Below are 27,151 nucleotides of genomic sequence, written 5' to 3' on the forward strand. Positions count from 1 at the left end.
CTAAGAGTCAGAGTGTAAGTCAGCAAAGCTGCCTCAAACAAACAGGGCTGACAGACAAACAGCGCTGGGAACCCTCTACCTTCCCCTAAGTCCCTCCAGGTACCCCGCCCACCAACGTTTTTCTATTTCCTGTACCAAGTCCATACTCGGGAAAACCATGAATGTGGTTCGTTCTAAGAAAAATAAGACCGATAAGAGGTCGTCTTGTCCCAATCCTGACCATCTGCTTTTTAACAAGGATGAAAGACAGAATCTGGTGCTCTCCCACGAGGGAGAGGCTTTGAGGGGGTTCATCTCCCGATCGATGTCCCTTGTGGCAGCTGCCTCCTTGGTCCTGGAGTTCAGGGAGGCACCCAGCATTCTGAAGGGTGCAGGGAGGGGAAATTAGTTGAGGGGAGGCTGGGAAAGGGATCCTACCCCAAGAGAGGAAAAAAAAGGAGCGTTATTTTTTTTTTAAGTTTTTATGGTACAAAGGTGAGAATGCTTGATACAGTCACTCTGGAAAACAGTTTGGCAATTTCTTAAAAAGTTAAACACACTTACCATAAGACTCAGCAAATACCATTCCTGGGAATTTGCCCTAGAGAAATGAAAACTTAGGTTCACATAAAAACCTGGACTTCGGTGTTCATAGCAGCTTTACTCATAATTGCCCCAAACTGGAAGCAACCTAAATGGTCTTCTAAAGGCAAACGGATAAAGGCTCTGTGGTTCAGCCACGCAAAGGAGTATTTCTCAGCATAAGAAAAAGAACAAATTATGGATACACACAACTGGAATGGGCCTCCAATGCATTATACTGAATGAAAGAAAAGAGTATCAAAAGGTTCATACTGTATGATTCCATTTATACAACATTCTGGAAAGGCAAAATGCTAGTGATAGAGAATAGACCAGTGGTTGCCAGGGGTTGGGGAGGGTGTGACTATAAAGGGTGATACAAGGGAGTTTTTTTTTTTTTTTTTTTTTATTAAATTTTTTTTTTTATAGCTACTTTTTTTTTTTTTTTTTTTTTTTTTTTACTTATTTTTGGCTGTGCTGGGTCTTCGGTTCGCGCGAGGGCCCTCTCCAGCCGCGGCAAGTGGGGGCCACTCCTCATCGCGGTGCGGGGACCGCTCTTCATCGCGGTGCGCGGGCCTCCCACTACCGCGGCCCCTCCCGCTGCGGGGCACAGGCTCCAGACGCGCAGGCTCAGCAGCCGTGGCCCACGGGCCCAGCCGCTCCGCGGCACGTGGGATCCTCCCAGACCAGGGCCCGAACCCGCGTCCCCCGCATTAGCAGGCAGACTCCCAACCACTGCGCCACCAGGGAAGCCCTACAAGGGAGTTTTTAGTGGCAATCGAACAGTTCCGTCACTTGATTGTGGCAGTGAGTACGTGAATCTATACATGTCCTAAAATTCATAGAACTCTATATACACACTCCCCCCAAAGTCTACTGTACTGTATGATCATTTAAGACATTAAAAACTTTTGTTAATACATCTAAAATAGAAATGCTCTGCATGGCTTATGGAGACATGGGTACCACTTTTTAGCAGGTATGACATACATTCATCCATCCATCAATTCATCCATCTGTTCATCCATCCATCTATGCATTCATGCTAGGCAGGGATTAAGGATGCACAGACAGGTAGAGTTTCTGCTCACGAGGAACTCATTTAGTGAAGGAAACCAAGACATGTATACCTGATTTGAAGGTGGTTTGATAGAGGTAGGTACATGGTGGGATGGAGGTGCCTAGGAGGGGACTCCAAGTTAGACTGGGAAAGTCAGAGATGACTTTGCCTCAGAGCCTCTGTTTCCTTATGTGGAAGTTTAGAGGGGCAGAGTTCTTCCTGTCTGACCTATTCTAGAAGCTTACGGGGGAATCAAGTTCATGAGACGGTCTGTGACCTGTAGAGCAAAGTTATACAAAAAGTCTTATGATTATTCAGATTCAGAAGGAGCTGTTTGATCTTGAGGAACAAATGGGTGGTCTTAAGAGCAATGATGTTGTAGGTAATATCATAGCAGGAAGAAGACAGGATGTCTGTGCATCTTTCCAAGCTGTTATGAAAAGTGTTTTTATAAATTTGCTTGAAACATTTTTTTCAATTTTTACTTCTGTTTAGGCTTTCCCTTGCTGTGCTAACAATTTGATTTCTTCAACATTGGCTGGAAGTGAAAATAAAACAGAGCTATAATAGAAGTTATAAACTAAAGTCAGATGTGATGTTTTTTCTACCATTCATCCTAAAAGATCTTTCAAACTTTCATTTTTGTTTTCCTGTAGGTCGGAAACCACTGGGTAAAAGTTGAAGGTAAGCATTATTTTAGCTCAAACATGGGGGAATCTTTTAAAGATTAGCAATGAATAATAATAATAACATTAATTACCTTTGAGCACTTATTCTGTGCCAGGTACTGAGTCAAGCATTTTATAGTCATTATCTCATTTAATCCTAACAACAACCCTAAAGGTAAATGCTACTTCTATTTCACAGCTGAGGACTCTCAGGCTCATAGCAGTAAGTATTTATTCAAGTCATCCAGAAGTCAGTGTTAGTGCTGGGATTTTAATCCAGGTGTGTAAATTACAAGCACAAGAAATAGATGGAGAGAAAATATTTGTAACATTAGTTAATAAATGTTTAGTATCAGAATATGAGAGAGAGCTCATAAATCAATGTCAAGACGAAAATGCGTAGAAAAATGAGCAAGAGAAATGAGCAGGTAATTCACAAAAGAAAAAATACAAACGATCAGTAGAATACAAAAAGATGTTCAACATCACTAGTAATCAAAAATGCAAGATAAAACAAAATACCATTTTTCCCCTATCAGATTAGGGAAAGCTGGACTGATTGGTAAAAGTAATGGTTGAATGTGGATAAATAATGGATTGTGTACATTGTTGGAGAGGGTACAAATTGGCAGCACCATTTTCCAGGGAAATTTGGTGGTTTTGTTTATATTTTTAAAATGCACATATTCTATAACCCAGCAATCCCAGACTTTTGGTGTTCTTCAAGACAAACAACTGCTCACATGCTTGAGAAGTATGTATAAAAGTGTTCACCGTAGCTTTGTCTGCAAGAGGAAAATATCTAGAAACAATCTAAAGTCACTTAATAAGAAAATGGTAATAGTGTAATGTGTCCACACTGTGGAGTACTATGCAGTCGCTTAAAGGATACGACCGATCTATATAGGCTGAAAAACTCTAAGATGATTCTTAAGTGAAAAAGAGCAAGTTAGGAAAAAATATGCAATACAATATCATTTTTGTAAACTCCCCAGTAACATGCAACCATACGAAGTAATTTCCATGGGTACATAGATAGGTATTTAATGTATAGAAAATGGATATAAAGTGAACTGATAAGAATGGTTGCTTCTAAGAAGGGTCCTGGAATTAACTGGTCAAAGGGAATTTAGATATTACCTCTAATGTTTGGATTTTCACTAAAGAATATGTACTTCAGTATTAGTTGTTTTTTTTTTTTTTTTTTGGCTGCGTTGGGTCTTCTTTGCTGTGCGCGGGCTTTCTCTAGTTGCGGCGAGCGAGGGCTACTCTTCACTGCGGTGCGTGGGCTTCTCATTGCGGTGGCTTCTCTTGTTGCAGAGCACGGGCTCTAGGTGTGCGGGCTTCAGTAGTTGTGGCACATGGCCTCAGTAGTTGTGGCTCGCGGGCTTAGTTGCTCCACGGCATGTGGGATCTTCCCAGACCAGGGCTCGAACCCGTGTCCCCTCCATTGGCAGGCAGATTCTTAACCACTGTGCCACAAGGGAAGTCCCCAGTATTAGTTCTTAATTAACAATTATTACTTTTAAAAAAGAGAAAGAAACCAGGTGTGTCTTATTCCAAAACCTAAGGATATTGTCACACTGGTTATTAACCTATGGTTTATGAATAGATTTTGGCATGTTCATGCACTTGCTGAAACTGTGCGCGACAGTGTATGTTTTGAGGAGTGCACATTTTTCCTTAGGTGGAAACTCATAATGTCGGATTCCTAAGGAGGATTTATGACCCAAAGAAAGTCATGAATGACCCTAGTGGAACATGTTCCTTTTCTGTTATGGTCTTAGGGAAAGTTACTCAGCCTCTCCAGAAAATGGGGGTCATAGCAGTTCCTCCCTCAGGGGTTATATGAGGATTATAAGAGTCAATGTTTATGAAGCTCATGAAACAGAAGTCAATCAATGTTAGGTATTATTATTACTTTCATTGTTGCTGCTATGTTATTAATGGCTTCGAAAAAGCCCTTCATTCAAGAGACTTGAGTTCTCTAAACAGTTATATCAAAAGTAAAATAAGAAAGATGATCCCATCCAGTCTGGAAAATCTCACAGTTTCAGACTCCAAAATTTTCTTCTGTCTGTAAGAATGATAAAATGACATCAATCCTCCCATCTGTTCATGCATTTACCCAGCAAACATTTAGTGACTGCTTACAATGCACTAGATATTGCAGGAACAGCTGGAGATAAAATTGCAGCAAAAGTGGCCGACAGGGCCCTGCCCTCAAGGAGCCCGGACCCCCTCCCCCCTCCACCTCGTGGAGCCGGAAGGAAGGTGAATTATAAGCTCTGAGCCTGGGCGCTTAGGTGCTGTAAGCGCTCTGTGACCTGTTAGTACCTTTCTAAGATAACCGAATTTCAAATCCAAGCTTTTATTATTGACAGGCATAGAAATCATGTTTTTTAATCCTTAAATCTGACATTTCTCCTTTAATGTATTGGGCCACGAAGGGGGCTGAGAGCAAGAGTTCTGTTCTGACCCTACTTTTGGCAGTAATGAAGCCAGATCAGCATTATGGTGCTTAAACATTTCAAGCCACTTGTGCTTCCAACTGCTTTCATTTTTAGTCCAGTTAATGGATTCAGTAGCTGTTCCAGTCCGCAGATAGCAAGTGGACACGTGGGTGGATCAGATGCCAGCAGGCACAACTCTCTAAGAGGCTCCTGTAAGAGCAGTGTTGACGGCTCCGCACACCCCTGAGCCACGTGAACCTGGAGTTTTTAGTGACCTAATGGTGTGCAGCAGCCTTGTTCTGGCGTAACTGGAACATCTTACTGAATGATGATAATAATAATGGAATAGGACACTTGGCTGGCAGAGTTGGGACACAGACCCTCCACCACCCAGGAGGCACATCCAGCTCTTCACAGCCACTGATATCTCTGGGGGCTGTGGTCCTTTTTTTAAAAAAACAAAAAAACAAAAAAAAAACAACCTTGGGACTGACTTCATTGTTTTTAATATTTATTTATTTATTTTGGCTGTGCTGGGGCTTAGTTGCGGCACGCGAGATTTTCGTTGCAGCGTGAGCGCTTCTTAGTTACAGTATGCAGACTCTTAGTTGTGGCAATGCATGCGCCATCTAGTTCCCTGGCCAGGGATTGAACCTGGGCCCCCTGCATTGGGAACGTGGAGTCTTACCCACTGGACCACCAGGCAAGTCCCTGGGGGCTGTGGTCTTTTAACTCGGGGTGGGGAGAAAGGCTTTTGGGTGGTAGAGCAGGGCAGGAGAGCGAGAGATGGGGAGATGGAGGGTCAGGGTGGTCTTTGGATGGGATTCGGGGACTGGGGCTGATGGAACCCTTTTCACAGGAGGCTTTCTGAGGTTCTGGCCCAAATAGCCATTTGGGTGCTCGGTCCCCACCTCTGCCCAAGGACTGGCCACTATGGGAATATATGGAGACAGTGTCTTTTCCATAGCCTGTGGCTGCAAGGGTAGTACATGTCCATGGTGAGATCCAGGGTGGGAGATAAAATGATAGACATCAGGAGGGAATGGTAGCTAAGAGAATGGTGTGTAGGTGCCCTTGAGCCCTGCTTTGAGGACTCCCACACATAACTGGAGGACGCTCCGTGGTGGGGCAGCAGGTCTATTTCCTGGAACTCTGAGTCCCTCACTGGTAAAATGGGATAATTAAAGCCACCTCGCAAGATTGGGTGAGGAATAGAAATGGCAGAATAAAGCACCCAAAAGAGGGTTCATGCTCAGTAAGTGGTGCTTGTATCACTCACACATTTCTCTAGCGTTCAGACAGAACTTCCACACACGTACCCCATCCCACGGGATCTTCATAGGGCCCTGTGAGCTTCCTATTATAATCAGTACTTTATGAATGAGGATCTGGATCTTCAGAGTCATGAAGGTCAAGGGTGGAGCCCAACTGAGGCCAGATCATGGAGATGGCACAGTAAAGACACATGGAAGGGTCCTGGCATGTTCATCCCTTGATGTCCTGCTCTGAGTGGTCCTTGGAGACCTTAAGAAAGAGTGGGAAAGTTCTAAGCTAATTCCATCTTCCTGCTGACTCTCAAGTTACCAGATCCTCTGCCCCCACGTGTCTCGCCCAGTGTCTGTCATCACTGTGAAATTCCATTCTGAGAGTCATGTCCTTGGGTCTTAAAGACTCACAGCCCATCCACAACAGTGCTGAGGACCAGACGGGGTGGGAGTCAGTCAGTTGTTGGTCTCTTTTCCCATAAGACTCTGAGAATTGTTAGGTGGTATTTATACTGTAGTCGTGTAATGAAACAAGTGTAGATGTTGGCCCCAATCCTACTTGGGGCTGAACACTGATGTTGCATTTCCAATCTCTTTGTAGCTTATCTTCCTCATCTGCAAAAGGAAATTATAGTAATAGATAATTATTACTTCCTAGAGTCTTTACGAGGAATGGTGCTGGACACTTCGACTGGGGAGTTACTATAGTGATGTGCAAAACAGACACAGCCCTGGTCTTCACAGAGCTTCAGGCTAATGGGGAGACAGATGATGATCACACAATCACACAAATGGAACATTCAAAACGACAGTAAGTGCTATGTAAGTACATAGTAAGTGAAAGAAGAGTCTTGCGCGCTGTATGAACATCCAACAGGGAAACTCGTCCTAGTCTGGGTCCAGGGGAGAATTCCCTGTGAAGGTGGCATCAGTGGGTAGGGGTAAGTGAGGGTGAGATAACAGGCAGGCAGAAAAGCCCGGGCAGGAGAACAATGTGGGCAAACACTGTGGGGAAGAGAGTGGACCAGGAGCGTGGCACAGGAAGGAGAAGAAAGTGTGTTGGCACACACAGAGCCGGGGAGCGGGTGGGGAATAGTGTAAGATGAAGCCATGGAGGGAGGCAGAGACCATCTATTCTGGATTGGGCTGGAGCATTTTAGGTAGGCAATGACATTCTGGTCTATGTTTTGAAACCACGGCTCAGGTTGTTGCGTGGAGAAGGGATAGGAGAAGTCATAGGGAAAGTAGGAATATCAGTTACGGGTCACATGGACTGGGGTAGAGCAGTGGAGATGGAGAGATGTGAAATAATGGGACACAAATTTATTTTCAACCTGAGAAAGAATAAGGCAATTTGATTAAGTCCCAATGGGTGGGATCAGTGGGAAAGGCTGTGGAAGTGAAATGAAAAGGCAGAGTCATGAGGGCTGTAAACTGGAGAAGGCTGCTTGGAGATGGGATGAAGTTGGGCCCTGAAGAATGGTAAACCCTGATTAGGTGGAAAGGAGTCAGACATGCTGGCAAGCCCAGTCGGTGAGGTGACCGCTACCATGATGCATCCTGAGTGCAACTGAGGAATCGTGTGAGACTAGATCAGAAATTAAATATGCAGACTCTAGTTCACACTGTTTCAGTTAGGATTAGGTTGCAAGTGGCAGAAAACCCAAAATAACACTGGCTTAATAAAATAAATTTTTCTTTCTCACATAAATGAAGTGGGGAGGTAAGCTGTCCAGGTCTGGCTAGCATATAAATTTTAAGACCATCAGGAATCTAGGTTTCTATTAGTATCCAAGTTTCTGCTACATTCAATTCTTGGCACCCACCTCGGGGTACAAGATGGCTGCTCCAGCTCCAGTGCTCACATCTTCATTCTAGTTAGAGGAAGGATGAAAAGGAAAGAAAACGGTATGCTCCTTCTCTGTAAAGATACTTCTCAGGAGCTGTATATTCATTTCTGCCTATTTCTCATTGGCCAGACCTTGGCATACAGCCACATCTAGCTGCAAAGGAGAATGGAAATATATAGCATTAATTCTAGGCAGCCACGCACCCAATTAAAAATTGGGGCTTCAATTACTATATAAGAAGGGGGGGGGGAAGGGAAGCAGTCTGTGCTACACACAGCAGTTTATGACAGTAAATTGTAAATTAAATATCACTGTCATCTCTTTAGGTAGGATTCCTGTCAAGTGATGAGAAAAACTTTTTAGGATGACAAATAATACCCCGTCTGGAATGTTCTTTTCCCAGATAGTCATGAGACTCATTCCCTCAATTCATTTTGATCTCTGCTCAAATGTCACCTCCTCAGGAAGGCCTTCTCTGATCACCCATCACTCTCCATCCCCTAATCTGGCTTTGTTTCCCTGCATAGCACTTATCACTATCTGATATCATGTGCTCTGTTTATTTCTATGTTTATTGTGCGTCCCTCACAAGGATGGGAGCTCAGTAAAGGGAGGGACTTTGTTTTATTCACTGCTGTGAACAGTACCTACATCAGTTCCTGCCATGTACTAGGTGTTCAAAAAATATTTGGCGATTGAACAAAGAAATGGACAAAGCACGTAAACAATTCATAAAAAATGCTCTGGCTTATCCTGGGTTTACATAAGTGACAGAAGAAATACAACTAGCAAACAAACCCATGGAAAATATGGAGTATCTTTGGTAATAAAAGACATGCAAATTATAGTACTCAGCCATAAAAAAGAATGAAATTTTGCCATTTACAACAACATGGATGGACCTGGAGGGCATTATACTAAGTGAAATAAGTCAGACAAAGACAAACACTGCAGGTTTTCACTTACATGTGGAATCTGAAAAAATAAAACAAACGAATGAATATAACAAAACAGAAACAGACTCACAGGTACAGAGAACAAACTAGTGGTTACCAGAGGGGAAAAGGATAGGGGGAGGAACAAGATAGGGGTAGGGGATTAAGAGGTACAAACTACTAGGTAGAAAATAAATATGATACAAAGATGTAATGTACAACACAGGGCATATAACCAATATTTTAAAATAAGTATAAAGGGATTATAATCTATAAAAATATTGCCTCCCTATGTAGTACACCTGAAATTAATGTAGTATTGTAAATCAACTATACTTCAATTAAAAGAAAAATGCAAATTAAAGCAACCACGAGGTGCTTTTTTTCAATGATTAAATTAGCAAAATGAAAATGTGAACTCATAATATCAAATGCTGATAAAAGGATAATAAACCAGTACTAATAAACAGCAGCCTTATAAACGAGTCTGATCCTTTAGAAAGCTATTTGCCCAGGCCTCAGGCCACCGGTGCCAGGCGTCATTCATTGGCAGCTCTACGAAGTGGCAGTGACAGTGCCTTCAACGTGAGCACTGCCCTTGGAGTGGTGCTGGTGGCAGCCCCGAGGTTGCCAGTGTACATCAAATGCCTCAAAATATATATATGCACAAGTGTTCACTACAGTGTCACTTATAAAAGCAGAAGGCTACAAATAATAACTAAGTACCCAACTGTATGGAAATACTTTAGTCATTTGGAGTACATGTTCTTAATGAAATAATAGTCATCCCTAAAAATAATACCCCAGAGAAGTACCGAAACAGGATGATGAAAAAATACTAAGTGAAAATAATGAATATACAAAATAGTATGTGTGTAAAGCACTTTTCAAATTCTCTGGGTGATGGAGTTGTAATTTTTTTTTTTACTTTCTTGTCTAAATTTTTTAAAAAAATAAATACATTTTCCAGAACCCTACAAAAGCCATATTTCACATTTTGAGAGAAAATTCTATCTTAAAAATACATTTTCAAAAAGTGGTAAGTAAGATGAATACTGTATATAAAGTAGGAGTTCAAATTTGCTTTTTAAAAACTGTGTTTAGAGGTAAAGCCTGGAAGGATAGCTACCAAGTCTTTAACAAACGTCTATCTTTGGTAGTGTATATATGTCCGTGCCACTCTCTCAGATAGCTAGTGGGAAGCAGCCGCATAGCACAGGGAGATCAGCTCGGTGCTTTGTGACCACCTAGAGGGGTGGGATAGGGAGGGTGGGAGGGAGGGAGACGCAAGAGGGAAGACATATGGGGACATATGTATATGTATAACTGATTCACTTTGTTATAAAGCAGAAACTAACACGCCATTGTAAAGCAATTATACTCCAATAAAGATATTTAAAAACAAACAAACAAACAAACGTCTATCTTGAGGCAGTGGTATTAAGGATGATTTTAAGGTTCCTATCAACATGAAACATGGTATATTATTATTATTATTACTATTACTATTGCTATCATTATTGTTATTTACTGAGCCCTTATGACATGCCAAACACTCTGCTGCGTGCTTTACACACACTGTGACATGTAATATCCCAGCAGCCCTCTGAGGTAGGTGTTACCTCTGTTAACCCATTTTACAGGTGAGGAAATGGAGACCGAGGCAAAGCTACCTGCCCAAACTCAGCCATGACTCGCTAAGTGACAGCCTCATCAGACACAGACATGGCGTCTGCCCTCCTCTGTAGCAAGGAGGGGTTTTTCACTTGTCAGAAAGGATCCAATATGATTTCTCAAGAGGGGCAGCCAGTGGGAGAAGGACTTCAGAGGGGGTTGCACACAAGCCTCTGAGGGCAGCAGGGCTCAGCGCATCTACCCTCCTGAGGAACCCATACATGGCCAGTGCAGGGGGAGGGGGGAGGGGAGTCCCAGTCAGGCTCTTCCAGAAATCTGAGATGGTTACAGGAGGAAAAGAGAAAAACCTTAGCAGGCAGCAGTCTGGGCGAGTTTGGAAAGAGAATGAGGAATAAAGAATTTAGAGAGTGACATTTTGAGCAGCAGAGAGGGGGAAAATTGCAGCGGGAAGGCAAGAGCATTTGAAGAAATGTCAGGCTGCCCTAAGAATTGGGAATCCTGCAACATGCCATTACCTGTTAACTACCTCTGGCTTCTGGACTGTGTTTCTCTGAGGATAAATCATGTGGGGCTCTGAAATGTATTTGTATAATATTTTTACTTATCTATTTTTCTTTATTTAAAAAAATTTCCATAACATGAATCATGAGCATATGATTCATGTTATAATGAGGAAAAAAATCCAAATAAATCTTTTATGTGTTTTAGAACAATTGTTTCTTAAGATGGAGAATGGTTTGGGGAACAGCTACCAATTTCTTTATCCAGGGCCCCATCAGGATTGCTCATGTTCTGTCTTCCAAGGGGAGCGTTTGCCAGAAAAGAGTCCTCAGTACCCACAGGGCTTTGGGGACTGCAGGAGACACCCAAACTCTGTGGCTCGGAGAGAGGGGAGGCACTTAAACCATTTCAACTCAGTTTAGTAAATTTTTATTAATTCTCCTGGGCCTGTGCTCAATCAGAACGTAGGGCTCCGAGGCAAGAAGGCTACTTTTATTTTGCCCCATCTATTTATCGCCTGCCTCTCATAGTACACGGAGAATTTCCCAAGGGCAGGATTCCATCCACTTGGTTCATGGCTTATCCCCAGCACCTGGCACCTTGCCTGGCACTTAGAAGGCATTCGATAAATGTGTGCTGAGGAATGAAGTAAGGGCTAACACCCTGAAAAATGCATCAGCTCTCCCCTTGAAAGCCCTAATGTCTCTTGCTGGAATTCTCTCTTTTTTAATTTAACTCTGTGGTAACACTGGCTCAGAAAGTCAGACTGAAAAATCCAGAGTTGGCCAGGAAAAGAGCCGATGTAATAGAGATATAGAAGGGTAGAATAAGCAATGCAGTATTGTATCTCCTGATTTTTTACTCCTTATTTTTTCCCATTCCCCAAGCACATACTGTATGCCAGGCACTGTGCTGGTGTACTGGAGACACAAACCCTTAACCTGGCCATGATAATGGGGATAAATAGAGCATTCCCAGGATTACTCTTATCCACTGATAGTAACAATTAGAGTCCAGCCCTATGTTCTAGGCATTTTTCGAGGTGCTCTCCATGTGTTGCTTTGTTTAGAGGTAGTGCTATATTATGCCTGTTTTACAGACGAACAAGCTGAGACTCAGAAAAGTCAAGTAATTTGTTCGTGTTCACAACTGGGGTGAAGTTCAGGCTTAGGTTCCCACCATCTGACACCTGTTCTCACACACTTACCAGCTTCCAGGGAGCTTCCTGAGAGGTAATCCTGTGATCACTGGCCTCCAAATCACCAGGAATGCTGGATAAAAGTGCAGATTCCCAGGCTTGGGGCTGAAGGATCAGAATCCCTGGGAAGGGAGCCTGGGAATCCCCATTTTTTAACCACTAAGCCCAGTGATCAGATTTGCACCGAAGTTTGTAAAGCACAGCACTCAAATGTGCCACACTTACTCCTTGTGAGTTTACAGAACTTCTAGGACCCACTCTCCTGCCCTCCACCCTTTCTTCCTGCCAACGGATGAACAGAAAAGAATAGAAAGGCAGGAAGGGAGGAAGAAAGGATAAAAGGAAAAAAGGAAGGAAGGAAGGAAAGAAGGGAGGAAGGAAGGAAAGAAGGGAGGGAAGGAGGGAGGGAAGGAGGAAGGAAGGAAGGAAGGAAAGGAGGAAGGAAGGGAGGAAGGAAGGAAGGGAGGGAGGGAGGAAGGAAGGAAGGAAGGAAAGGAGGAAGGAAGGGAGGGAGGAAGGAAGGGAGGAGAAACGCTGCAAATTGGGCTCCATTTCCGTTCAGGGCAGGTGGACAGCAGTCCTCTGCTCCTCTGCTCTTGGACCCTCAGCAGCAGGTTCCCTGCCGGGGCTGGAGCTGCAGCCGATGGGCCTGAGGAACCTCCTTAGGAAGCACCTCTATGGACGGTGCTATCAGCCCACTTAAAGCAGCTGAAGCAGTCAGCTGCTGGGAACAGCAGTGCAGTGAAATTTAGCTCTACTCAGTGCTCAAAATCTGAATGTTTAATCCCTTTCCAAATCAGGACAGTATTGCACTGGGTCCCCTCCTAGTGGGCAGGGTCCGTATCAGTCTGCAGACTGAGGAGGTTCAAACAGGAACCGAGGCAGGAATGACAGGCAGAGACACGGGTTCTGGCTCCAAACGGGCTACAGGACACTAGAACGATGAAGAAAGCTCTGTGCTGCAGGAAGAGGAGTAAGGATGGGGCCGCCGGTCAGTGAGGGGGTATCCACAGCTGGTTCTCGCCAGCAAATCACATGGCCACTCTAGGTCAATTTCCTTGTGTGTAAAAGGAAATTTAAAATAATAGTTATTATTATCTGTGATTTATTAACACGTTTTCTGTGTCAGGCACTGTCCTGAGGCAATCAATCTCCATAACAAATATCTACAAGGTCATTTTGGTCCCCATTTGACAGAAGAAGGAAATGAGCCTTAGGTTAAGAAACCTGCCCAGTATTTCCCAGCAGGTAACCAGTGAAGCCAAGATTTGATCCTGGGTCTGTCTGATGCCAAAGCTTGTCTTCTTAATAATTACTGTTAGCTTCTCCAACATTCCTCGAATTTCTAGTTCTTATGACTAAGTGCCTTAACGTGAGCTGTTCATGGTTTCAAAGAAAAGAGGTACCACTCTCTTCCCAGCTCCACATCCTGAGCCTGGATGGTGAAAATGTCCATTAGTTCATCTGTGTCCGGCAGGGATTCAGCAAATATATAACACGTAGCTCTGTCAACTGAGATTGCTGTCAAAACACAAGGGGTCCCAGAGGCGTCTAGACCAGGTCTCAGCTGGGCCAAGCAACATGTGAGAAACACAGGGCCCTCTGCTGTCACCTGCTGTCCCAAAGGTCTCAACTGAGGAGAGCATGTGTACGATAGGGCTGGAGGAGTTTTCCAGCACCACAAAGCCTCACAGAAAACCCAGAGCTCCCGGCCAGGTCCCCCTCTCTATCCTAATCTCCCACTTCATTCCTACTTCTAACTGAACTCAAACAGGTCAAGTTCATTCCCACCTCAGGGCCTTCGCTCTTGCTGTGACCGCTGCCAAGAAGACCACTCCTCCTGCCTAGAAGCAGCTTTCTCCAGATCAGCACAAGCTGTCCTCCGCCTTGTCATCTAGCTTTCTGATCATAGCCGCCTCCTGCGGGAGGCCCTTCCTGACCTCCCTGCCTAAATTAGCACCCCCCATCCATCCCTCTCCATTACGCCTTCCTGCTTGACTTCCTCTGTGGTGCTTTACACATCTGAAATAATCTTATTCATTATCTGCTTATGTGTTTAGAAAAGTACCTGGCAAACGGCTGACTCTCAATGAACATGTGCTGAATGAATGGACGAGTGAATAAATGAACGAATGGAAAATCTTACTAAAGTGTTTCTGTAATAAGAATCCAGGCACCTATAGTCAAACTACCCCCCTTCTTTCAGTTTCCAAGGGCAGAGAAATAACCCTGTGGTTGGTAAGAACTTAACAACCAGCAGTTATATCCACACACATTGCTGGGCATGGGTCCAAAGCTAAAAAGGCACTAACTGCTTTTATATAAGGAGGTAGAAACAGTCCCTCCGTGTCCTTTGTCCTGATGCTCTGCATTATGGTATCTGTTACTGTGTTAATTGTTCCTGTCTCACACGGCCAGTCTGGGCTTTATTCTGCCTAGGTCTGCGATGGTGACAGGTTTGGCCAGTTGGGGCTTTATTCTGCCTAGGTCTGGGATGGTGACAGATTCCTATACAGAGAAGAGAGGTAATGTGTCCATGTATGTGTGTGCCCACACCTGTGTGCATGTGTGTGGAAAAGCAGCGACACTCCAGGAAGGGTTAACTTACAATCAGGCTGTCCGTGCTCAGGGCCCCATGGCTGGCCCAGGAATGGGGTGGGCCTGGAAGGTGGAGCGGGCTTGGCTTGCATCAGCTGCTCTTTCCAAGACAGGAGTGCAAATGCTTGCCCAGCTGGCCTGAGTGTGTGGAACTCCAGTCGCCTTTAAGAATGGCTTCAGAAGCCCACACCTGGCAATCACTCCCCCAACCGCCCTGCCCCTCCACGGCAGGTTGCATTTGGGAAACTCTCCAGTCGGTCATTAGAGGAATGAGCCGAGAGTGAGCCGTTCATCAGCTCGCCAGCGCTTGGTGGAAAGCAGCAAGCAAGGATGGATGTGGACAGCCTTCTCTTGAATGGAAGCAACATGACGGCTCCCTGCGAACTGGGGATCGAAAACGAGACGCTTTTCTGCTTGGATCAGCCCCATGCTTCCAAAGGTAGGTGTCAGAGGCTGATACTTTAATTCAGAAAGCTATTAAGTTGGGGGAAGAAATCAGCAAAGGCGAGGCTGACTGCGAAAATATAACTAAGTCCTCGTGAGACAAGGCTGGATAAAGTCATCTGTTCAGAAGTTTGGATAAGAGATCAAAAAGCAGAATTGAGTCCAATGCTCTTATTGTTCCCCAGGGGAGAGTTGGGATTAATGTACAGGACTTGGGGGCACAAAAGCAGTGGGAGGAGGAGCTGAAGTGGAGACAGAAGGGAGTACAAGTGTAAAAGCTTGAACTTACAAGCATCACAGAAAAGGTGCTGTCACAATCTAGCTGTCGCCTTTTCTTGGGGGAAATCAGTGTGAAGAAGTGATTATAGCGAAATAATGCTTAGCAGCTAGGAAAGAAAGCAATCACTATTCACTAGAGGAGCTTTGTTCTTAAGAAAAAGTGGTTCCCCGAGTGAGTGATCCTTTAACAGACCAACCTTTTAGAAGCAACTGAATCACTCTGTGCTCTCCTCACTTTGTTTCTGCAAAATATTGTAAGTACAGGGAGAGCTGGGTTCAATGATGTCCGCCCCTGAAAAAAAAAAAATCGGCAGGAAATAAGTGTTTGCTGCGCGTGCTAGGTTTTAACATTCTGCTCTCATAACCTCCATCCCTCGTCCGCGTTCCTCCTCGCAGAGTGGCAGCCAGCCGTGCAGATTCTCTTGTACTCCTTGATATTCCTGCTCAGTGTGCTGGGAAACACGCTGGTCATTACGGTGCTGATTCGGAACAAGAGGATGAGAACGGTCACCAACATCTTCCTGCTCTCCCTGGCTGTCAGTGACCTCATGCTCTGCCTCTTCTGCATGCCATTCAACCTCATCCCCAACCTGCTCAAGGATTTCATCTTTGGGAGCGCTGTCTGCAAGACCACCACCTATTTCATGGGTGAGTTGCTGCTGGTGCCTATTTCTGGAGCTCGCCCCAGACCCCACTCAGCCCCAGACCTTCCCCAACTCCTAAGAGCCAAAACAAAACATCTGGCTGTGTGGGGCTAGGTGTAAGGACAGAGGAGCTGGCTTTATGGGGGGGGGGGGGTCAGTCCTCATAATTCCCCAGAAGTCAGTCCCCAGTTTTAGGGGTCAGTTTCTCAAAGTGGAATAAGTTGGTAAGAAGCCACAGAAGAGGTTGGTTTTGCTTGCTTCTGTTAGAAAGTAAGACAGATGCAAGCTGTTCTGTTCCTTCCTGGAGGTCGTTGATTGTATTCTGAGCTCTACCCAACCCAAGGCATGGCTTTTGGGGTGGCCAGGGTGCTGGAAGAGGGCTCTTTCTGCCGTTGCTCTGGCTTTCCTAGGGAACAGGGGTTATTTGAAAACCAGTTTCATCAGAGTTCTAGATTCCCTTCTCAGGATTCACTTCCCAGACTGTTTTCCCAGGGTCTGGGACCATCTCAGGCACAGAAAGAGAGAGAGAGAGAAAGAGAGAGACCTCTGTCACTAGACGAGGAATTGAATTTGCTCCTAGAGCCTGTGGGTCGCTAAGCTGACACTGGTTGGCTGAGATATGCAGCTCTCTGCCTTTGCCAATCAAAATGATGGTGATGATAAGAAAAATCACAAGAGCTAATATTTTTGAATGCATTTTTTTGAGCACCAGATATTCTCCTAATTGCTTTAAGTTTTTACTTCCATGATCATATTTTATCTCCCAACCACCCTATAAAGAATATACAGTTATCCTTCCCTGTTTCACTGAGGAGGGAACAGAGGCACAGAGAGGTTAATAATGTGCCCAAGGACACACAGGTGGTAAGCTACAGAGCTGACTTGAACCCAGATCGGTAGCCACCACAGTGGTGAGTATATGGCTTCGCTTTGCCAACTGCTTTGGCTCTTCTAAGGCTGAAACAAAACATGTCTCTTTGTCCCCTCTGTCTGCCAAAATGCTTTGTCCCTTGCCCATTCTGAGAATTAGTTGGGAGAGGAGGAGGAGAGGCGGGGAATGAGGAAGGAGTTGTTGTTTGTTCTGACCTAAGCTGGGCAAAATATGCAGAGCTGAGTTGGGCTAGGGCAGCCTTCAATGACCAGAAAGCTTTAAAAGCCTTTATTTCTCCCAATTGAGGAAGCAGGATCCAGCAGTGACAAAATGATGATGAATAACTGATCTGCGTGACACAGACAAATAACCAAGAAAGTGTCAATCTGGGTCCAGTCCTCTGAAAAGAAAAACGGACTCACAAATGAAAAGGATCATTGTTAAACAATGACGCAATAATAATAACCAACATCTCATAGTGCTTTAGGCTTTCAAGACCTGTCTGTATATATCTTATGATAATATTTAATAATCTTAACCAGGGTTTGTGGAAGGAGATTTAAAAAGAGTGCTTGTGTAGTTGCACAACATTGTGAATGTGCTAAATGCCACAGAACTGTTCACTTTAAAATGATTAAGTTTATGTTATGTAAATTTCACCTCAACCAAAAATGTTTTAAAATAGCTGGGGTCTGAGCTAGGAGCCTTAAAACTCTTCCTGAAAATTTCTAGGACAGACTGTTCTAGAAAATGAAAAGCAAGATAATTCTGAAAGTGTTTGCAATACCATAATGGTTTGGTTGGATTTCTGATTCCAGTGATTTCAATTCTTCCCTTAATTTTATGTTCTCCTCAATACTGTTTCTAATAGTTAACACTCATTAAACTCCTAACACATAGCCAAAAAAATGAGTGCTTGCCTGTTGGTGGGTTTATAATTACAGTGGACCCACTGTATAGACTTGACTCTGAGGAGTTTGGGGCTCTAATTCAAATGTCATCAACTCCTTAGAGTAAATCCCTATAAAACACAGCAAATCCTGTCTCAGAACATAAGTTCTATAAGAACATAAGTTCTTATAGAATGGTTTCAGGGTTGTAGATTCCTTTAAGTCTCTCAGGAATACTATGGATATTCTCCCTAGAAAAAGAATATTTTTATACATAGTTTCACAAAAGGCCCCAGGCTAAGAACTCCTCCATCATGGTAAGAGATAAAAGAGGAATCAGTTGAATATATGGATGAAGAATAAAAGGGAATTTTAAGGGGATAAGAGATTATAATAAGTATGTACACACACAAAACACAAAAAATAAGGAAAATTAAGCTTTTTTGACAATGCGTAAGTATATCCTTTTGAATGAGGTGTTTTGATGTCTTTCTCCCTGATGATGCATGTTCCTTTTACAAAATACAGAAAGCAAAAAGAATGAGAAAGAAGGCACTAGTCCTTCCACCCAGAGAAAAACGTTAGTTATAACATGGAGAGTTTCCCCTTCTTCCTTTTTCACTAGGTATTTTTTCAACACTCCATTTTGAAATTTAGAATGTTTCACTCTTAAAAACACTTTGGGGACTTCCCTGGTGGTTCAGTGGTTAAGACTTCACCTTCCAATGCAGGGGGTGTGGGTTTGATCCCTGGTCAGGGAGCTAAGATCCCACATGCCTTGTGGCCAATAAACCAAAACATGAAACAGAAGCAACAGTGTAACAAATTCAATAAAGACTTTAAAAATGGTCCACATCAAAAACATCTTTAAAAAAAAGGTCTGTACTAGAAATTTTCAGGAAGAGTTTTAATGCTCCCAGCTCAGACCCCACTGAATTTTCAGGGTCACAGTCCTTGAGAATGTTGGGTTAAAAGGTCAACTTAACTATGCGGATCATGCTCAAAACTAAAGCTATTCTACAGGTCACTCAGAAACCTCTTCTGTGGGATAGGAACATATTTCATCCACTTGGTTATTAATTAATGAGCGCCTTCAGCCTAGGAAGGAATTGGTTGTAATCAAAGTTCAATAAACTTATCTAAAAATTGGCAATAAGATGTATTTGCAAACACATTTCTTTACCTGCCTCAAATCGTTTTGGGAACAAAGCTGGGAATAAATCATTTTTTTTAAGATATACATACACAATATTCTTACCCTCTGAGCGTTTTCCTCTGCTATCTATCAAACCTGCGCAGATCAGGTATGCTTAAGCTCATTGTGCAAATAAACTTTGGATTTCAGAGCCTGCATAACCAGCTTCTTTGTTCCTTTTCCAGGCACCTCTGTGAGTGTCTCCACCTTTAATCTGGTAGCCATATCGCTGGAGAGATATGGTGCAATTTGCAAACCCTTACAGTCCCGCGTCTGGCAGACAAAATCCCACGCTTTGAAGGTGATTGCCGCTACCTGGTGCCTCTCCTTTACCATCATGACTCCGTACCCGATTTATAGCAACTTGGTGCCTTTTACCAAAAATAACAATCAGACCGCGAACATGTGCCGCTTTCTACTGCCAAATGATGTCATGCAGCAGTCCTGGTAAGGCTGCATGGGTTTATTTGTTTAATACAGCTTGATATAATTTTGCAGTTTTAATAAAAACTGGAATGTATTGTCCAGTGTCTGGGGGATCAGTCTCCTGGAGACTTATCGAGAAGGTTCGCTCTAACCTCTTTCTAGAGTGACAGCAAACAGAGTGCTGTGTTTTAAATGCCATATATATATATACATATATAAATTCAACTAATCCTTTCAAAACCCTATAGGGTGGGTACTATTATTGTCCCCATTTTACAGAGGAAACTGAGACATGGAGAGGTTAAGCAAGTTGCTCAAGGTCCCAAACCTAGAAGAGATAAGAGAGCATCTGGTCTTAACCACTATGCAGTGTGCTTCTGGAAAAGCTCTGATTTTCCAAGAACTGGAGGTAAAGCCGAAGATGAGTCCCAAATCCCATGTGGTTTTTCTTAGGGCTGCAGCTGTGGTACTTGCACGGAACACTGTACTGGAAATAAAAAGGCAAGGTTCTAGTACCTGTTTCTTTGCTTACTAGTGGGTGATATTGGACAAGTTCATATAACCTCCCTGACGTTCAAGTTCTTTATCTACACAAAGATTTAAGAATAAAGATATTTTTTTATCTACCTCCTTAGATGGATGTGAGATTCAAATGAGAGCATGTTTATGAAAATGTCATTAAATATCTTTAAAAAGGCTGCACAAATGCAGGACATTATGTTTAACAGTTCCCAGCATGTTTTAGAAACAGGGAGCTAGACATTCAAAAATGGCTCAAAACTGAGATAATCTCTGCTTTCTTTGCCTTCCTTTTTTTCATTTCAACCAAGTAACACGTACACACAAAAAGAGTTATGTTGCAAATGAGGGACTTTTCCAAGACTCGAAAAGAACTCTTATCAAAACATGTCCAATTGAAATGAGAAATGGCTTAGCCACCGTGAGCCTCTGACAATTTTATGGCCTAATCGTGTAACCTTACACATGCCAGACTGCAAAAGTGATTTAGGGGCCAGACTCATAAAGAAGGAGGCTGCAATTCTTCAGGAATCAAACATGTTTAGAGAAAGCATAGCTCTGGCCCGCCAGGCACTAGAATGAGCTTGCCACTGTGCCAGTGGGTCAGAACAGCCAGAATGCTTATTTTGCAAAACCAAGGAGGTTTTCCATCATTGCTACCTATGCATTAGATGATTCTGTTGCTATAAAGTCAACAAATGGTATATTGTGATGCTTAAGATCATGAGTCCTAGAATCATATTGCTCGGGTTCAGATCTCACCTTTGCCACGAGCTGTGTAACTTTGGACAAATTATTTATTGTCTCTAAGTCTGTTTCCTCATTTGTAAAATGGGTATTATGTTAATAGTACCTACCTCAAAAGTTATTATGGGAATTAGACATAGTAATATATATATACTATACTGAAATTGAATAAGTCATCAATGAATGTAAGTTCTTCTTATTATTATTATTTCAGAAACCGTTTTATTGAGGTATTCACCTACTCTCATTGGCTTGTTTTTCTTTTTCTTTTTTAAGCTCTCATTTGTTTTAAATGTAGACTTGCTTCGGGCACAGACTTACAGCAAACTTTTCCAATTTAACTAGTCCTTCATAAGAGACTTTATCTGAAAGAAAAGCAGTAAGCAACTTCTAATGACTGACCCTCCAGATGGGGAATTTCCAAAGATATTAAATACTAGTAATTAATGTGTTTCCTCAGACTCATTAAAATGGAGATGAACCCTGCTTATTCCATCCCATCTGAGTTTGAAATGCTAGAGATGCTGGTTATTGGATTGCTTTTTATTTTATTAGGCACACCTTCCTGTTACTCATCCTCTTTCTTATTCCTGGAATTGTGATGATGGTGGCGTATGGATTAATCTCTCTGGAACTTTACCAGGGAATAAAGTTCGATGCTAGTCAGAAGAAGTCTGCTAGAGGTAACTATCTCTTAGCTGTGTGTTTACGCCAAAGGATTACAAAAGCTTATTTTCTGTAACTTAAGTAGATGTACCCAGAGTGTGTATAGAGTATATTAGAGGTTTTCAAAAGTCTTCTTAGGAGACTCTGTGTCATAAGGCACAGTCATGAGACCCAGTGCCTCTATTCCTCATCTGTAAAATGAGGAAATTATTCCTCTCAAAAGGGTGCTGAGTGGAATAAGATGACATAATACACACATCGCCCAATTACAAGCTGAGGGCCCATGGGTCCCAGGCTCTCTGTGCTGTTGCATTCAGATGGACCCCCTTCCGCAAAGAAAGCAAACTGTAATTCCAGGCGCCACCCTCTCTCCTCCCCTTCACTCCTGTTGCAGCTGCCACAGAGCCTCCCATCCCCCTCCCCTTTCATTATAGTCCACTCGTCAGAGAAGCCTACCCGACACCTTTGTTGGTATCACTCGCCCCCCCTTCTCACTCCACCCCTTTACTCGGCTCTTTACCACTTACACAACTTCAAGGTCTTCTCAGGTCTTCTTTGGTTTTTGCTCATTACGCAGCGTCCTCACAGTAAAAGCAGTCTGGAGGCTTCCCAAGCAAGCAGGAGACTTTCCCCTGAGGAACTGGGAGACGAGTGTGCCTATTCATTCTTTAACAGTTTTTTTAATCCTTATAATCTACATATGTAAAATATGATTTTACTATTATAAATTATGTACATCAGATACCATCCATTATTTTAGTAGTTTTAAGTAGCTTTTCATTTGAAGGAAAGGACTAGTGTAAACAATACCCACCCATGTCAGGGCAGGCCCAAGGTCGCCCAGAGTACAGTTCAAGTGTGGTATAGCCCCTTGATGCAGGGGGCAGGGGTTCCATGCCTTCTGTCTGGCATGACCCATCCCGAAAAATAAGTGCTGTCCCTTGCCCACCCAGAAAGGAAACCGCGCCCCGACAGCGGCGGCAGATACGAGGACAGCGATGGGTGCTACCTGCAGCGGCCCAAGCCCCCAGGGAGGCTGGAGCTGCAGCAGCTGTCCACCAGCAGCAGCGGCAGGCTCAGCCGCGTCCGGAGCAGCAGCCCCGCCGCCAGCCTGATGGCCAAGAAGCGGGTGATCCGCATGCTCATGGTCATCGTGGTTCTCTTCTTCCTCTGCTGGATGCCCATCTTCAGCGCCAACGCCTGGCGGGCCTTTGACACCGCCTCTGCCGAGCGCCGCCTCTCCGGGACCCCCATCTCCTTCATTCTCCTGCTCTCCTACACCTCCTCCTGCGTCAACCCCATCATCTACTGCTTCATGAACCAGCGGTTCCGCCTCGGCTTCATGGCCACGTTCCCCTGCTGCCCCAACTCTGGGCCCCCAGGAGCGAGAGGGGAGGCGGGGGAGGAGGTGGAGAGCAGGACCACCCGGGCCTCTCTGTCCAGGTGCTCGTACAGCCACGCGAGCGCCTCCGCCCCGCCCCCGTGAGCTGTGCCCTGGCCGCCAGCGCCAAAGCATGGAGCGGGGACCGAGGGGGGCAGCAGAGAAGGAGGAAAAGAAGAAAGCAGGAGGAAGAAGAGGCAGGAAGTGAAGGAGAAGGAAGGCGCCATCCCCAGTGGGAACTATTCCTTGTCTGCTTGGCATCCTTCATCCGGGTGCCAGGGGAACACTACTAGGGCGGGGCCGGGACTGGGTTTCCGGGCAGCTCCAGGCAGGCAGTTTCCATACCAGTCACCATTAGAAAAACCTCAGCAGGCCAGTCACAGGAGTCCAACAGGACTCCTCCTGCACATGCAATTGCCAAGCACGTGTTCAAACTGGGACGTGGACCCTACTGAGCTTTAGAAGTGGGGCTTTAAGTGGGCTCTCACTCCCCATAGGGACACCCTTCTGTGCACTGCTGCTTCTGCTGATGCAAAATTTGGGGGGCTACTTTGCCCCTAGGGAGTCCATCACTCTTTCACGTATATTCTATAGCCACCCACCTCATCATGACCACAAATGGGAACACAAAGCAAATCCTCTTCCGGCCATTTTCTGTAGTAAAAGAACAGCCTGACTTGTTCTCCTTGAGGTGGGTCAGGGGCATTCAGAGACATAAGTTTATGTCGTCATCAGAACAGCATATGGAAAGTTGTCTAAACGATGGAATTTGGAACTTACATTTCTGAAAAGAAAAGAGTATGTGGCAAGTAGCTGGATGGAATGCTGTCTTAGCATAGGGAATGTTAAATGCCAGAGGGGGCAGAGAAATATTTTTCTACTTTAATAATATATATTGCTTAACTCCACCTTTATATAGTGATACGAAACCCCGTGGCTTCTTTGCCTCATCTTAATTTCTCATACTCATCCTCTTTTCTGGAAAGACCTCCAGGTACAAAGGAGAGCTGTAACCTATGTGCACCTGGCCAAGCTGGAAACAGGTGGAGCCAGGCCCAGAATAAAAACTGGCATACTTGGACTCAATTAACGAGTAGTTTTTGAAAGTCAAAGGCTGTATATGCCTTTAAATACAATCTATGTGTTTGTTAATGTTCATAGTAATTTTATGTGTATGTGGAATATGAACAGAGAAGTATGTTCTTTACATATAGATATACTCTTCGGTGTGTTTAAAAAAAGAATAGTGGATGGAGGTTGGAATTCAGAAAGTGTTATCATTCTACATTCCTCTACAACGGTTGGAGTTTCATGAACTTCTTTTCCTTGCAAAATTGGTGTTGAAAGCTCTCTCTTCCAATGTAGAATCTCAACTTAAAATAAGACATGAGCTGTACATTTAGATACAAGGAAGTGCATTTCTAGAACAGAATGTGTCAATCCAGTCTACCAGCCCTCCTCCCTCCCTCCCCACCACTTTCTTTCATAGTTTTCATGCCTCCAAGCATCTGAGAGGTGAGCTTTTCTTTTTCCTGTTTTCTTGGGTACATGACCACCCATGGATCCATGCCTGACAGACACTCTTTGTGGTGCACAAGGGCTAATGATTTCAATTATCAAAAAAAAATCAATATGGAAAAGGGAGGGGCAGAGAGTGGCAGGAAGTGATCATGAATAGGGGAAGGGACGTTGTATAATTTAACAAGATGTGAGTGTTGACATTTGTTGTTTTTTTGCGGGTTGGGGGGATAAAGTGTTAACAGAGAAGAAATTATTGAGGATGTGAACATATGTTATAGGTTACTTTTCAAGCCAGATGTTAGTTTTTCTATTCCTCAGACTACAATCTTATTTAAATAATTCTAACCAGTCATCTCTGTCAAAAATTTCAAGGTAAAAATTCATCTGACTAAAATGTGCACTGCTAAAATAGTAATGATAAAAGGTGTAAGAAATGAAGATGTCTCCAATATTTGAGTAAATCCTACAAAACCTACCATTTTCCTGCCAGAAGAATAAGCCTTCCCCTCTGACAGTGTTAGCATATAAATGAAGCTAAATTAGCCTCTTTGCTCCCCACACCTTATTGGAAACCTTTGGAAATTCCAAAGGTATGTTAACCTAAAAATAAGGTTGCCAGATCTAGCAAATAAAATACAGGATGTCCGGTTAAATTTTAATTTCAAATAAACAATTAATAATTTTTTTCAGTATGAGTATGTCCCATGCACCAAAATATATCTTATAGTTTATCTGGCAACCCTACTTTAAAATAACTTTAAAAGCATGTAAGAATATAAACAAGTTTTCCCCAATATAATATAGAGCAATAAAATGCCTCTGTTCACTAAATTTATTAGAAAGTCTTTCACATAATGGAAGCTTTTTCTAAAAAGAAGAAAAATGCTATTAACTTTCAGAATCTGTGCCTGACCTTTGGAAATGGTACTATCAATAGGCTGATTTTACTTTAAAGAAAAAAATGTTTTTAACATAAAGCTATTCTAGTACTTTGTTGAGTCAATTGCCTTTATTTCATGGTAAACTGAATTCTTAAATTTGAAATAAAATGACCAATAGAGTTAAGAAAATAGATTCACCAAGTTTCTGGTATTTTCTAGTGTCTTCTGGTAGCTTCCATTCATCACCAGAGTGGTAAGTTTGAACCTGAACACTGAAATGTATCTTTGATTTTTACTTAGCCCATGTGTCCCAATGGCTTCTCATGCCCTAGTTACTTCGGTAAACTCTCATGATAACTTGCAGTGGTGAATAAGAAATGCATGTGTCTAGATGTTAGTTATACATGTTCGTGTGTGTATCTTCTCCATTCATGTAAAATGTAATCATGAGGTGAGCGACAGTAGCTGTTGAATCTCCACTGTATTTCCTTCCAGTGCTTTGCCCGGTACTCTGTACACCATGAGTGCTCAATAAATGTTGTGACTGACTCCTGCTCTGCCTCCGATGCTTTGGAGAACTCTTTTTCTGTTTTTCTGTCCACAACAGTCAGTCTCAACAAGGGGGACATATTCTTGGGGAGTATAAGAATTTCTAGAGGGCTTTTTCCAACTCTGCATGTATCCCTACCCAAGACTTGGCTGTGTGAGCATTTGTTGCCATCTCTCCCTCCCTTTTGCTCTTCCCCGTGTGTGTGTGTGTGTGTGTGTGTGTGTATAATTGGAGATGTTACCAATGGGATGCTGTCACGCCTGTGAACAGTGCCAGGACACAGATTTTTTTTAAAGGGCTGGGAAAAAGGACAAATACTGTAAGATTCTATTCACATGAGGTATCTAAAGTAGTCAAAAATCATAGAAACAGAACATAAAAAAGTGATTACCAAGGGCTGAGGATTTAGTGTTTAGCCAGTGTAGAGTTTCAGTGTTGCAAAATGAAAGAGTTCTAGGGTCTCTTGCCCAGCTATGTAAGTATACTTAAAACTACTGAACTGGGCGCTTAAAAATGGTTAAGATGGTAAATTTAAAGTTAATGTGTTTTTTAGCAAAATTAAAAAGGGGGAAGGGGGTTGGGAAGCACTGGTCTGTAGTATCCCTTGGTTTTGCTCCTTCCCACCCTCATTCTCTTTAAGGAGAACAGTAAAAATAACCATCACTGTGTTCCTAATCCATGTTTAAGGGCTACACTCACTCGTTAGGGCTGATAAGTATTATCAAAGCCCCCCTTGACGCCCTTAGCTGTTACCTCCCATCTATTTGCTCTCCTGCAGGGCTCCTCTGGGTACCTCTGGGCATCTTCCTGGGCCATGCCCCCCGCCCCAATCCTACCTCTGAGCCCTGTGGCTGGCTCTCCGCTCCAGCCAAGGTGCTTCCTTGATTCGGATCTCTATGGCCACCCCGGCTTCCTGGTCTCCCTCAAGTGGAACATAGATTCCACATTTCCTAAACCTGTTGCCACAGCTGAGGACCAGCCCCATAATTCCACCCCACACCCTGGCTCTGAGCAGCCCAGCCTGGGAAGAATTTCAGGTCCTCCTTCTTGCTCAAGAAGAGAGATCAGACAAGTATGAATTGTCCAGCAGCCACCCTTGTACATAACACATAACAGGTGCTCAGTAAGTGTCTAGGGGTGAATGAATGAGAGAATGGATGAACACATTTGAATGGAGTCCTTCCTCAATGCCGGGCCTTTCCGGGCTGCTTTGGGGACGGCACCATCCTAACCAGAGGCATCTTGCCCAGAGTGTGCAGTAGGTAGTGCTTGACAAGAGGTACAGCTGCCTGGGCAGCTTCATTCTGTTTCCAATCCTCCACGCTGAACATGAAGTACAGCAAAAACTGCTTTCGAGTTCGCTGACCATAAACACGTCCTCCGTGAGTAAAGAGGATATACTTTGGACCCCAA

At 43.6% G+C, this 27,151-nt stretch overlaps 1 protein-coding gene across 1 annotated transcript; it reads left to right on the forward strand.

Moving 5' to 3' along the window:
• The first annotated feature begins 14,882 nt into the window (after positions 1-14,882).
• On the forward strand, positions 14,883-25,707 carry CCKAR (cholecystokinin A receptor). The gene is made up of 5 exons (XM_007168458.3): positions 14,883-15,163; positions 15,844-16,095; positions 19,233-19,494; positions 21,295-21,422; positions 22,359-25,707. The coding sequence occupies exons 1-5, from the start codon at positions 15,055-15,057 to the stop codon at positions 22,889-22,891; spliced, it is 1,284 nt and encodes a 427-aa protein (XP_007168520.1). The 5' UTR covers positions 14,883-15,054; the 3' UTR covers positions 22,892-25,707.
• The last annotated feature ends 1,444 nt before the right edge of the window (positions 25,708-27,151 follow it).

This window comes from Balaenoptera acutorostrata, chromosome 5, assembly GCF_949987535.1.
Source record: "Balaenoptera acutorostrata chromosome 5, mBalAcu1.1, whole genome shotgun sequence".
NCBI lineage: Eukaryota > Metazoa > Chordata > Mammalia > Artiodactyla > Balaenopteridae > Balaenoptera > Balaenoptera acutorostrata.